Genomic DNA, 15,545 nt, shown 5'->3' with positions numbered 1-15,545 from the left:
TTTGATGCTTTTTTGTACTTATTTAAAGGCAGAAGCTAAGCCTTTGTATCAAATTCCAATATAACGTTTCAAAGGACACAGAACACAAACATATTCAGATTCTTTAAGCGACAAATCGCCTCTGCAAAGCCCCAGATCGTAATCAAAATAGGCGAGCAGCTTTCTATTATGGTTCAAAGGGCATTTGAAGACAAACAAATTATACTTTGCGTCTTCATAGACATTGAAGGAGGATTTGATAAATAATCTCATAAGAGCTTTAGTTAAGGCATTAGCTCATAAAATGGCTGACTCTACTACAGTTTAATGGGTCGAGTTGATGCTCCCAAGTGGGACAGTAAGATGGAAGCTACATGGATGTTACTACTAAAGGATGTCCACAAGGAGGCGTAATACAATTGATTGTAGTCATTGGTGAGTTTCTCTATAAGATGGACGTATCGACACTCAAGGTAACGCTGGTAATCTTGTGATAAAATAATTAAGCTCAACCTGTTCGAAGTATTAGTAGCTGGTGAAAAGGAAAAACTTTTGATGTTCATGTGATTTCCTTGGCCTAAATAAATAAAGTTATTACTAGTGGCAAATACCTGGGGCTCACAATAGACCAGAAAATAATATAATGCAAAATATAAAATTTGCCTGAAGTAGTTGTTATTCCTCTCGGTTAAAATTGGAGCCTTAAGCTCACATGGCGCATTGGCTATACACAAATATTATAAGAACACTAGCTGACCCAGCAAACGTTGTATTGCCGATATTAAAATCGCGATACAAAAGTAACTGTTAGTCGTAGATGGGTGAAAATTTGAAGTTGTATGTATTTTTTAATGCTAACTCATAATCAAAAAACTTTATAAAAAAATGCCAAAAAAATAAAATTTCGTGTGGACCACCCTTAACATTTAGGGGTATGAAAAATTGATGTTGGCCAATTCTCTGACCTATTCAATATACTCACAAAATTTCATGAGAATCGGTCAAGCCGTTTCGGAGGAGTACGGGAACGAACATTGTGACACGAGAATTTTATATATAAGATTTATATAATACTAGTGGACCCAACAGACGTTGTCCTGTACACACGTCTTAAATTTGAAAAATCTGTCCAGCCGTTAGGAGGAGTTCACTAACATACACATGAGCAGGAGAATTATATTATATGGACGTAATTGAGAATCTAAACCAATCTCAAATTCACTGAAACAAACAAAAAGTCATCAAAATCGGTCCAGCCGTTTAGGAGGTAGTTTAATTGGGAATCTAAACCATTCTTGAATCCACCCGAAGACACACATCAATCTCAAACTCACTGGAACACACAAAAATCTCATCAAAATCGGTCCAGCCGTTCAGGAGGTAGTTCAATTGTGAATCTAAACCATTCTCAAATCCACCTGAAGACACACAGAAAGTTTCAATAAAATCGGTCCAGCCGTCTAGGAGGAGTTCAGTGACATACACACGCACACAAGAGTTATATATATAAAGATGGCTCTGTGGTCTGGTGACCGAAAGACCATAATTGCCAAGCTAGGTAGCCTTTAAGGAACTGTATGCGTTATATTAACAGCAGGAGCGATGTATACGCCGGGAGCAGCTCTAAATGCACTTCTGAACCTGCCGCCCATAAAATTGTATCAACAAAAAGGAGGCGAAGGCCAGCATGCACATAATAATGTCCAATACGCAGACGAACTGACTCTCAAAACTTATTTAAGCTATCCTTACTGAGAAATCCTATACTAGACATGATGAGTGACACCATGTTGCAGATATTCGACTTCATCAGCAACTTTAGAATTTACTCCAAGAGAGGAATGGTTGAACGAGGGAATTATTTGTAGAAACAGGCGTCTTAAGTGGCTGTGGAATAAACGGAGAATATCCCAAATTTGGTAAATCTGTCAATTTGGGAAACCAGTCGGAGGTATACGCCATAACAGAATTGGTGGAAACCACCGTGACTAAAGGCTACGTTAGCAAGTACACTTACATCCGCTATAGACTCAAAGAGAACGGTCTCAAGACATATAGACAAAAGCTAATTCGCGTTGCGTAGAGACGACCGTTTAGGGACTAGGGCACTAAGGAACCGCAAATGCAGTTACATAGACCTCAAAAGAAACCATGAAGAGGTACGAAGAGCCTATGGGTTGAGAGGAGAGGTTTTTAGCGGCTTATCAGTGCATGCCTCCAAGTTACTCCGTGAGCACTAGATTACTCAGTTGAGGATCGCAATAGTAAAGCAAGAAGTTTGGAAGGCCTATTTGGGACACTAGGTAACTAGATTGGCTTACTATTCTCAAATGAGGCTCGAGTTTATCTAAATGGTAAGAAGAGACGTTGACGAGTTTAATGATGACCAGGAGAACGCTGAGCCGACGTGTGTTCTGAAGAAATTTCCCCGTTTAGGTAGAGTGTCCCTTATGTTTAAGGCGGGCGTAACATTCAACTAGCATAATTATAGAGATAGGATTTATTTAAAAGTCGCTCAAGGTTCAAACAAAAATCTTTTGTACACATGCACAATCCTCAATGGCTGGAATTGGTGAAGATGCCATTTACATGGACGATAATGCTCGGGCACACCATTGGGCGATATAGATATCTTATATGGCCGATGTTGGCATTAGGTTTGGCCAGCGTGGAGCCCCTACGATTGTATATTATGTGAAATAATTACTTAAATAACGTTATTTCTTATTCAAACAAAAAAATCATACCTCTTAGTAATTTCAGCATCCGTCTAAATGCGTAGCATGGAACGTTTGCGGTAATTTAAATCTATTTTGTCTATGACATATTTGGACAGTGAATTCCAAAATGGCGACGAGCGATGACGAGCCTATGCATTTATATGAAGTTTTTCAAAACTGTTTTAATAAAATAGCAAATAAACAACAAGGTGAGTGAGAAATTACAAATTGATGCCATCCTCGCGCTCCTCAAACAATATATCGGGGTGAAGTGCAGTGTTTCATAGTGAAATTAATGTGTGTTTGCGTGTTATGCCATATTCAGTGTTGGAGTCGATCAGCATTTTCCATAAATGCACAGTAAAATATTGTTTTAAGCGGAGGATATCTCTTGCACGCCAAGAGTAAGGAGTCAGGAGATGTGTATCAGTATAGTATAACTTTCCATGGAGTCTCTACATATCGGTAAAGTGTATGTTTTGGTTAGACTAATCATTATAAAGGAACTAACCATTGTGCATTTTAATATTTTTTTTAAACTGAACGAATATTTATATCTTTTTATAAAAGTTAATACTCGTAAGAATCCTAGGGAATAAGTTATATTTGAACACGTTGTTTCAAAGTATACTATAATATACATCCATTGGATATTTCTTACTGATGGACAACAAAAGAGGGGTTTTTTTACGATTATCATCAATGCCGTGATCGCAAACCGCTGAGACGTTCTTGAAAACGTTTGTTTACATTTTATCTGTTTATTTACTTAGCAATTAGTCAGTTCAGAAGTGAAATAGTTTTACAGTTTTAGTTCTCTGGCTGTATCTCTAGTATTCAACCTTAACACTAAATGCCTCATGTTTCCTTACTGTAGGTATATTAGATTTATCCATTTCCATATCCTTTGATAGCTTGGGTTGGTCAATATCATTGGCATGTTTATAAAAAAAAATTGTATAACCTTTTTTAAGTGCTACTTCATTGCTATAAATTTTTAAACAGGAGTATTGTCATAATGAAAAGCCATCTGAATATATTCTCTCAGGTAGCATTACTCTTCACATATTGTGATGTTCTTAATCTCTTATATTTTACACAACTTATATACAAACATGTATCACAATACCTGTGTCAATAGATCAAACAAAAACTATTTTAAATATTCATTTGTTGTACATACAACCCATGTTTTAGCATGTATGTTTAACTTTTTAAATAATCCTATAATGCTTCACCTCTATGACAAAATAGGACATACTATATCTGTTAATAGAGTCCTGCAATAGTCTTGAGAGTGTACCTGCAATATGTTGGTTAATCCAAACATGTAGTGTAGTTATAGATTTCAGTTCAATATTTAGATCAAGGTTATGTTGATTGAGACAATGGGGTGTTGTGTTCTGAATGACAATATGCTACTGATTGTACTGTGTTGGAGGAACTAATAGATCATTTAGTCAAATGTTTTATCAATTTGATGAACATTGCTCTAAATATTTCTTCTTACACTGGTATTACACTTGTCAGTGTAAGGCTATTATTTTATGTATGGCTATGTCATTAGGTGAAGTAATTTGATTATCTAGAGAATTATGAGTTATTTGTATCATATTAGCCCATTTCTAGAGAGCCCTACTTTACATCACCAAAAACTTAGACACAAGTTTTTTTTTAATGAAAAAAGTGACAAGACAAGTAAAATGTTCACCTGATGGTCATGTTAAGTTTACCCTGGCCATTACAATGTGTTGCCATTCAAGGTTCTTGCAAAACAATAATTTTGTGGTACTGCAATTGTGCTCACCATTTCAAATGAAAACACTGACTGGGGTACAGCATGTCATTCCTCAAAGAGAGAGTTATGTGTAAGGGTTTGAATGTGTTATTTTTGTAGCGGGTCTGTAGTGACGTTCAGAACTGCTGCGTTTATCAAGAAATTTTATTGATTGGAAATGAATAAGTTTTTTCTTATAGATATAATAATAATAATATTGACACACTTTTTACACAAATTATCTTGCCCCAAGTTAAGCATATAATATAGCCTGTGTTATGGGTTACAACACAACTATATATTTAATACAATATACTTACTTAAACATACATAAATTCATATAAACATACATAAATACATTTAAACATCCATGACTCGGAAACAAACATCCATATTCATCATATAAATGCTTGCACCTACCGGGATTCGAACCCGGGACCTCTAGCTTAGTAGGTAGGATCGCTAACCACTTGGCTATACATGTCGTCAAGATATATATATTACAATGTGTTTACTATTATAATGTTAACAATTTGTTATTTTTTTAAAGTGATAATCCTCACTTTAGGGATTAATTACACAAATTAAATTTATAAACAAAATATATGAATGATGAGGGACTCGAACTCGTTGATATGTTCTTATGATAATGTTATTATACTTTGGAAATGTTATTAGTAATGGTATAAAAATAATGTTTGCTTAAGATGTTTACCTAATGTAGGTTCAAGCAGAAACACTTGTGCAAACAGAAACATATATTATACTTAATTTACAAAACTATATTAGTTTACAGTTAAAAAAATTATCATTTTTAAGTTGAGATATCACTTGGGTTAATTTAACCTCTCTTTTTTAATTTTAATTGTTTTAATTGCATGGTTGACTTAAAAAAAGTCATTGTTCAATGAGGGTAGTTTTGTTTTATGGCATTGATTAAGGGAATTTCAAAGCCAGGCTGCATGTAGAGTTGAGGTCAAACTAACATCTATATAATAAATGCATGTGTCTAATGGTCCCATAGAGGTGATACAGAAATAAATTGAATGGGGGGCATGGTGGGGGCTGGATGATCTTGTTACCGGGAGGTCTGCTTGATGTGTTTTTTTATTATTATTATTTCCTTTAAAGTTAAAGTTATTATATATTTTATTTTATGAAATGCTCACATAATGCCTCTATTTATTTACGGTATGTGTGGATTAATGCATCTACTATACTCAATAACTCTTGTGTTTATAAGTATTAATTTTTTTTTTCTTTTCTTGAGTTACTCATGTAAGCCTTTCAGTTTTTGACTTTTGAGTATTTTTGTTGCGTCACTTTGCATATATTGTAATTGAAATGATTTGTAAAACAACTAAAATGTAAATCTTGACTTAAAAGAGTGCCAATGAGTTTCTTGCTGCTTCTTCTCATTAGCTCAACCCTTTACGAAGTAGTGGTAAATTCAATAAGAAACAATATTTTTGTCATTTTTGTGACCTACATGAATAAAGTGTTTTTGAATTTGAATGAATAAATGACAATGAGTGTCCATGCAGCATTTACCATGTGCTTGCACAGGTTTCCTTCACCAACATTTGTTTTTTTTTTCCTTCCTGTGATCAAGTGTATGTGCTGTTGCAATAGCATTTATTTATATTATATATTACTAGCTGACCCAGCAAATGTTGTATTGCCAAACAAATTAATAAAAATATATTAGGACTTTAAAAAATAGATGTTGGCCGATTCTCAGACCCACCCGATATGCACAAAAAATTTCATACAAATTGGTTCAGCCCTTTCGGAGGAGTTTGGTAACAAACACTGTGACACTAGAATTTTATATATTAGATGTGGGCTGGATATCATTCCAAGCTGTAGTACTAATCAATGGTCACAGTCCTGGCATTTTTGTCAGTTAAATGAGAACTTGATTGTACACTATAGGCATATTAATTTGTGAGATTGGGATGGAAAGAGATTTCATCTGCCCCATTCTGAAAAGAAAATACTACCTTACCATTTATCCAGATTCTTTCATTGGCAAATATTTTGTACAAATACATCCATGACAAAGTGATACCCTGGCCTACACAGTTAAAAAAGAAGGCCAATCTTCTTGGCTCTGTTTGACTCTTAACAACACCACTAACCATCTTACCGTGTCAAAGCTTCTAGCCTTCAGTAATGTTCCAAAGGAATACTTTATTGTTCTTAATAATAAGAACACATTTACTCCAGTACTCCTACCCAAAAATGTAGTCTTATAATCATGGAAGTTAGCACTTGCCCCTCCAATACGTAATAAAGGTGACAGCTCAGATCCAGGTTACAGCAGGTCTTAGCCTCCCTTTATGGTTCATGTGACATTCATGGTCTTCTACGCCATGTAAGAAGGGATGTTCTTAAGAGCTGTATGACCTGATCTCTGTCTCTTCACATTCTGAATTTGTGGCGGGCCTCCACAGGTAGTTTTCAAGAATTTTTTTTCCATTCATATGCATCCTAAAGAATTGTTAAACAAGTCTTTGTGTGTTAAAGGTACTATGACTACTATAATTTATATAACTTTCTTAATGATATTAAAGATTGGGAACGGAGGGATATTAAATAAGAAAAAAATATTGTGTGATATAATAATTATTGTGTGATGAAATTTGAAAAATGTGTGCCCACTGGGTTTCTTGTACCCATTCTTCTCAGGTCTAATATATATATAGTTCAATAAGTGATTTTAAATCCTATTTTGGATAAAAATATTTCAATTTGCATTTCAAAAAACCTCGTACATACAATTCTAGTATTTCAAGAGAGTATGATCTGTGATAATTTCGTCAGAAACATGAATAGTCAAACACAAAACATTGTTCAAAAACGGGAAAATATTTTAAACGGGTTAATACAGTTGTTGATAACAACATCGCGTAGATACTTAGGAGGATATAATTATTATTTGAAAATTAAATCTTTTATTCTCACATTCTTTTAACGTGGTCGTGACTTTCTTTTACGAGCTTAATCATCGCTTTGACAGTTTAGTTTTAAATTAAGAAGTCAATTTAAAAAGCCTTGCTACTAAAGCAAGGAGTTCTCATACATTGAATAAAATCGGATATACTTTATACGGGGAATAATTAATGAGTCCGTATGTCTTAGCATACCTCGCAAAATCATTTAAAATGGTAGTTTATTATATCTAATTACAATTTTAAATAAATTCCTTTAACATCAACATTTGTCGAATGTAGAATAAGCTGTATATGTGTACGATCCCTCTGCTAGTGTCTAGTGTCGTTGTAAAAAAAAGTCCATTTTTTAAAAGTATGTGCTGTCACACATATTTAATTCCTTTATTTGTTTTTACTATATCCCACAGGCTCGGGCTTGTTAAGGCTCGGCATCACGCCAATGACCTTCAGCGTTTGGGTGGAGTATCTCGATTCACGCGCGCTCACCAATCCCAAACAAATACATTTCTTGTGAAAGTCAGTGGCACACTGCCTCCCGTCGTCCTTAGAAGCAGTAGCAAATTTAAAGTTGAAGACAGCTTCATTTCAAGAATTGTTATCACATGGTATTTTACGTTTTACAAAAATTTTAAACGTTCGGATTGGAGATTAGATATCAGTTCCTAACATATATTTTTTTCAAATCTCCCAGTTAACTCATTGCATTAGCATTAGGCCCTCAAAGCCTTAATAGCGCCTCGTTTGCAATAACCAACTTTTATCCTTGAATCATTGTGATTCTGTACTATCCAATGTTCTGTACTTTGTGTAATATCCAACAAAACAAAACGATGAAATAAATATAATCACCTGGCTCACGACGTGATAAACAGGGTCGAAGACACGCAATGGTGATCACTTACCACCAGGAGACGTAAAGTCTCTTTTATCCTCGTTTACCATAAAAATTTCTCTTAATAATAATAGACTTATACTAGCTGACCCAGCAAACGATGTATTGCCGATATTAAAATCGCGGTACAAAAGTAACTGTTGATCGTAGATGGGTGAAAATTTGAAGTTGTATGTATTTTAAAATGTTGACTCATAATCAAACAAATTTAAAAAAAATGTAAAAAAAAATTCGTGTGGGCCAAGGTAAACATTTAGGGGGTTGAAAAATAAATGTTGTCCGATTCTCAGACCTACCCACTATTCACTCAAAATTTCATGAGAATCGGTCAAGCCGTTTCGGAGGAGTACGGGAACGAACATTGTGACACGAGAATTTTATATATAAGATTAATTTAAGTAATCTTAGCTGCCTGTCTACAAACTGGGGTAGTCAATGATTACTGTAATTAATAATTCTAAAGCTAAGTGACCCGTGCTAAGTGACAAGGTGACATTTATAGTAACTAAATAATATTTAGTGCTTGATACGTAGCTTATAGATACACTGTATAAATATAATTGAGTATAAACTGTGCCGAGGACATTCGATCGTTAATAATTATTGTCTGTGCTTAGACCAAGCTAAAGTATAGATAGACCAATATTTCAGATATAGGTACAGTTTTCCTACTTATGTTATTGGCGAATTATTTTGGATATCAAACTAAAAATGAAAATTTTAAGATCGCGTATTTGTAAAAATATACCCCTGTCATTTATTAAACTACCTAACAAAAAACTTATAAATTTAAAATCTAAATATAATCATATTGTGAATGAATTATATATTTATGCATTAACCCCCCCGCACCCCCTCTTGTGGTTATATTTCATAAAATCTGTTCTTACCTGACCTGACGAAAGATTTAACGATTCCAGAAATATCGTGTTAAAGTCAGCACATAGGTGGAAATCTCATACATAATTATTAAAGGTATAATTCAAGATAACCATTTCTTATGCCAGGTGTCCATATAACGAACGATCGGAATAATACTAACGACAGAAAGAGTTGTAGCCTGGCGATTGGCGAGTGATAAAGACGGAAGACCGTTTTCTTCTTTTCGTTCGTCTTATTCAATTTGAAATACACACTTTTATTCAAAATAGGACATGATAACACTTATTGAAACATCACCCATTCACAAAAAGTATACCTCAGATCTGAGAAGAACATGCGTAACAAACTCACCATTTTTTTTATAAAAAAAAATATAGTTACAAAGTAACATCGTACAATTAAACTTATTATTTAATAGCCTGAGGGTCGCTTCATTCCCAATCTGTGGTATCATTAATAAATGTTATAGTAGTAATTTTAACCACACAAACGTTTATTAACAGTTCTTTTGAATTTTGTAATACATTTGTTTTGAACAATTTCTGGGAACTTGTTGTAAAATCGTATACCTCGCCCCACAAAAGACTTACTAACTCGACTTAGCCGAGTAGTAGGCATCATAAGTTTATGTCTGTTCCTGGTGTTAACATTATGGTTATTACAGTTTCTAGCAAATTCACTTATGTGCCTATGAACATACATTTAACACTATGAGGAATATATTGAGAAGCAACAGTGAAGATGTTAGTTTAAATAGCGCCAATAGCCCTCTTCTGTAGCACAAATATTGTATTATTATAATAGCTTTTTGACTTGTAACTATATACGGTAACTTATTAATTCGTAACTTATTCTAGTAGATAGTGACCACTAATGCTAATAAATAACTGATGGTAAGTGGATATGTACTCATGGTATGGTCATCGTTGACCGAACTTTTAAGTGACTATATCCCCTCTCTTTCTTTGTGGTTTCTGTGTCTTTATCGTCAAGTAAATACCGCATAGGGAAATCCTCCATAGACCTCTGCAAATCGCACTGTGGTATTGTTATCGTACTCGTGTGGCAATGACTGGATGCGAGTGCTGTAACTTTCTATCTTCTACCACTGATTTCAGTCAACTTAATATCTGTTACGAAATAATGGTAGTTTTAGTGGCTCTCTCTATATCTTGTTAGGTTTACACATACAGTTGTACGCTCGTTAAGTCTGTCAGCTGTCGGCCGTTCACGTTGTGATTGTAATGCGCGTGCGCAGAACTGCCTAACTTAACCCCACTTTTCTTAAATACTGTGCCGTCAAACACACTCATGTCTAGAACTTTTGCTAAGTGCTTACGTTATACAGTGGACCAGGAGTTCGCCACCCCATAACATATTAAGCTCAAAAAATTTTTAACCATAAGTTTTATTTGACACCTGAGAACTTGATGTTAATAACAATGTGTTAATGTTATTTACCTATATATTTTCTTAATTATTTCTTGTATGGTATGACAAAAAGTACGTGCTTATGAAATACTGAGAAAGTATTCTTTTATAGAGCCTTATATTGACTCAAAGGTAATGATAGGAGATTTTCCAATATGATGGGTAAGATATAGATAAGACTCGAGTGGCGGCCACGGGTAGGAAGACGAAGTAAGGGACGTACTTAATTACTTTTAAATGTAGCGGGGAACTGTTGGATACAGACCGGCCAAGATCGGACGATATGCACGTCTTCGGGCTGATGATGATGATGTTTTATACATATACCGATGTTAAGTATGTTACTTTATCATCATGAAGTTCTGTTGACAACCTTAGTCGACTTCACACAGCTCCACCAGCGGCCTGGCTCGTTTCTCACAGCGTTATCCAATTCAAATATTATTATTCAAAATATGATATGATATCACTTATTAAACGTCAAAAATAACCACCCATTCGAAAAGTATTCCACAAGCCTGAGAGGAACGGGTGCAAGAAACTCAGAGGGCTTTTTTATCCTGGGGTCGTATTTCGTTTGCCGTCTCAATACGGAATACATGATCAACTTTTTCATGCAAAACAGGCGCACAATAGACGCAAGTCTAATTTACCTAACATGTATAGATATGAAGGCAATACTGAAAAGCCGCGTTATGGATCCTAATATCGGCTAAAGCTGGAGTGCCGGAATGATCACACTTTGTGTAATGTGTATTACTTGTAACAATGTCTTTTGGTAAGGTCAAAGCTAAAAGTGGCATGTGGAGGAATAATAATAATAATATTGACACACTTTTTACACAAATTATCTTGCCCCAAGTTAAGCATATATAGCCTGTGTTATGGGTTACAAGACAACGATATATTTAATACAATATACTTACTTAAACATACATAAATTCATATAAACATACATAAATAAATTTAAACATCCATGACTCGGAAACAAACATCCATATTGATCATATAAATGCTTGCACCTAGCGGGATTCGAACCCGGGACCTCTAGCGTAGTAGGTAGGACCGCTAACCACTCGGCTATACAGGTCGTCAATGGAATGAATAAGGAATGTCTTATTGATAATTACTTATCTAATTACTAATCATTACCAGAAAAATATTTGTCTGTCGTGATGAAGAGGTAATAAATGAATGAGGGTAGCTTTAAAAAAGTAAAATTTGTTAAATTGTGAACAGTAGGTACATGATTCATTGGTCATTTCATCACGTAAATGATCGCTGTCACTCGTTATAGATATCGTAAGAGAAATATATTTGATCCTTATATTTTGACTCAAAGGGAATTGGGGGAGATGGGCCCACAGAGGCGCCTCCATCCGTTGTTTAGGTTTATTTTTAAATCAGATATTTCAGAAAATATGTGCGCTAATTGGTGATAACTGAAATAGCTTTCTTAAAATGAACTCTATTGTAAACAGATTAATAATCTAAACGCCACCGAACCTGAAAAAAAGTCCAAAACAAACATAGCCATTCCTCTTTATTGCCACTGTAAAAAAGCTCATACAGCTAACCTACAAAAATCCTTTGAAGTTTAGGGCAAAACATTAAGCCCCTTATTCATAATAGTCTGCTAACTTAAAGCATTGCTAATTCTCACTCTGAAGAAGCTATTGACATAAGTCAGAATGAGGAAAAACACTCCTTAGCGGCTGTTTAAAGTTAGCGGACTATTATGAATAAGGGGGTAATTGTTAAAAAGCAATATAATATGTTTTTACATCTTTTATACAAAAATATTGTTGATATTAGACCTTTCTAGGGCTAACAGTGTACGTGTAAAGCCTATTACATTGTTTAATGATGAATAGCCTTGTAATAAAGGAATCATATTTTGTAAACAAATGCAATTCGTAATCAATTGCAATAAATTATTTGTACGCGTAACGATAGTTGTATACTGGTGTCAATACTGCGCGTATCGCAGGTTAAAGGTCGGAGTTCGCACGCGCATAAAACTACGCTGTACACACGATCGAGATAAGCGGCCTTTAATTAATTGTCTTGACTTCTATAAAGACTCTGCATCAATCTGATATGGGTTTAAGATGCCTACACAATATTCTTCTTCTTTGAGTTCCTTTTCAGTCGTGAAGGTTCGTCGTTGCAGTGTGAATCCGTCTTTATCACAGTAGTTAGCATAACTCACGTCACTCAGTGCCAGGGCTCCCCGTTCCCGGTGTCCCTTGAATGGACAGGCGTGCGTAGAATTCTCGGAAGCTTTCCACTTACGGCGAAGAGTAAGCAGAAAACACGCAAACATGATGTTTTTAGACAAGTTTTGTGGTGAAAGTATAGCATTTCGAGCTATGAACACTATTTAATCCTGTTACACATATACTTAAGTCTTATTTGTAGTTTGCTAATGCTTGCTGTTGGTTAAAGTTAACAGTGCCGAGCCTTTTGGAACTACCACTTTTCTTTGAAGTTAAACAAGTTTTTTGGCATGGCGTGACGCATTTTTTGGTACTTCTCTCAGAAAAGTTATTCTTATAGCTTGTACTTTTTGTGTAGGTTCATTTATTCAGATTAGTAGTGAATAACGAGGATTGTAAGCATATAAACTGTTTTCCACGCAAGAATTTTGAAAATATTGGCTTTGTTACATAGATGGCGGGCCGGCAGCCGTGAACTCATATCGCTCAAGGTCGCTGGCATTTAGTGTCGCCTTAAAATTTGGAATGTCTGAAGTTAAAAACTAGACGAAACGCTCCCTAAATGGTTTAAAAGAAACGGTTAAAGGCCTGATTAAGGCCTAAACTTCGGTAGCTAGAGGTTCCAAATTCAACATAAACATTTATATGATATCGAAGTGACTATTGGCAAAGGCCTCCTCCAATTCTCTCCAGTACTTGCGGTCCAGAGCAACCCTGGTCCAATATGGGCCTAATGTCTGAGATATTTCATCTTCCCATCTTTTTGGTGGCCGTCCTCTGAGCCGTTCGTCTTCTCTTGGGTATCATAGAGTATATCTATATCTATTAGTCAGGAAAAACCAACGGATGGACCCTATGAAACTGAACCATAATTCTGTACTTTTAAAATACTTTTGGTAAATAAACATTTCTTTTTTTTTTTCACTTTTAACTTCATTGAAAACTTAATGAGATTGAAGGAATTTAATAAACAGGATTTAAAAAAACGAACTGTCTTTAAGGACGAAATTCATAAACTTTATATATTTAATTTAATCTAATTAATTTTTCAAAATTAATTTGATTAAATTAAATAGATATATAGATTTAAAACGATTAAATTAATATAAAGTGAACTTTATCTCGACTCGTGTTTGGAACAACTTTTTTACCGCTGAGTGTAATAAATTTGTACTTGACAAAAAGCCGCTCATCAAAACGTCAGTGAATCGGGAATTATAATAAGTCCTTTAGGGGACGACTAACGGTGTGACGGTCATCACTTGTTAAGAATCTGGTGAAAATAATTCAGCTATTCCCCTCAAGTCTTTAAATAAATAAAAAAATCATTCGGCGTTCCGTTAGATATCCTATATTATAGTAAACTTAATAGCGCATTCGAAATTTAAATGATTCCGAATTTAAACTGCGCCGCCTGATTGGTTGGATACGTGTAGTCGTTTGAATCGCGAACAGCTGATCAAATAAAAAGTTGACGCATATTGAACAATATTTATCAAGTACTAGATACTTTACGTCAGGGGTGCTCAAACGGTCGATCGGGATCGACAGGTCGATCGCGAGTGGGTTTTGAGTCGATCTCGAGAAAAAAATCGGGTATAATAAACTAAAATCGGTAATTACGTACCATCTTATTAAAAGTATGCTCGGGACATCCAGTGTCACGCTTCAACATCCAAAGTCACTATTTAGTTAAGCTTAGAACTTTAGAACGCGTTTGTTTTGTAAGAACCATTAAACTCGCAATTTTGAATAATAATTATGAGTTTTTTCATTGACATTTAAGAGCAGACCTACACTTACCTTGACTAAAAAAATGCATATTTTGCGCAAAACTAATATCTATGTCATCGTGACACTCTACCTAGACGACAATCCTTCATCACACATACTTGAAGCCTCTCAGAGCCGACCGATCGATCGGTTTAACAATTTTGAGGTAGATCGCCAGCAGTTCAAGCTTGAGCACCCCTGCTTTACGTGTTTCTTATGCGAGTACAGGCCCAACTGGTGGGTAGGCGACGATTGCTGTTGGCAAATTTAGAACATGAACCAAATTGTGGCTGGCTTCTTAAGTAGATATACCAACAAGTTGTCAGTCTTTAAGAAAGATAAGGCGACTGTTGTATTGTATGTCCATTATTTGATTTTTCATTGCATTCATATTTATCTTGTTTCAAATCAGCAAATCTAAATAAAAAAATCCGTTTATTAGTTTAGGAGTTCACTGGAAACAAACTTCAGGGGCTGAGGATATTAACGGTTTGGTAGATCCTGTAGAAGAAGCCACAACTGAAGAGTCGAACGAATATACAAAGATTTGTGAAAGATACGTTATCGGACGGTTAGTTTAGCGGTTACAGTGATTATTTTCAATCCCGCTTTGTCCATACATTTTGGAAATAAACGTAAAATTATTATATTTGATCATTCTAGTTGTGAGATCGATATCACTCAAAAAAATAACAACGTATGGGTCATCCTAGAAGTTTAATTGTTTTTCTGGTGGCAGTAATATTTTATCAAGTTCAAGTAGGGTAACAATTTTCAACGATGGCTCCAACGATTTTCATAAAATTTAGTATACGGGGGATTTTGGGGGTGATAAATCGAATTCAATTTAAAAAAAAAATAAAGTTTTATCCGTGTTTTAATGAGGAACAGTTACAATAACATTAGAATACAAAC

General features: G+C 34.9%; 1 protein-coding gene across 1 annotated transcript in view; it reads left to right on the top strand.

Annotated features, from left to right (window-relative positions):
• Positions 1-2,772: 2,772 nt before the first annotated feature.
• Positions 2,773-15,545, top strand: part of LOC126975421 (homeobox protein B-H1-like) — a gene marked incomplete at its 3' end in the record, with an annotated part of 114,498 nt that continues 101,725 nt past the window's right edge. Inside the window, exon 1 of the mRNA XM_050823309.1 lies at positions 2,773-2,908. Within this exon, the coding sequence (XP_050679266.1) occupies positions 2,827-2,908 (82 nt within the window). The remainder of the gene's footprint in view (positions 2,909-15,545) is intronic.

The sequence above is a fragment of the Leptidea sinapis genome, chromosome 35 (genome assembly GCF_905404315.1).
Source record: "Leptidea sinapis chromosome 35, ilLepSina1.1, whole genome shotgun sequence".
NCBI lineage: Eukaryota > Metazoa > Arthropoda > Insecta > Lepidoptera > Pieridae > Leptidea > Leptidea sinapis.
This window is presented reverse-complemented; position numbering and strand designations above follow the sequence as displayed.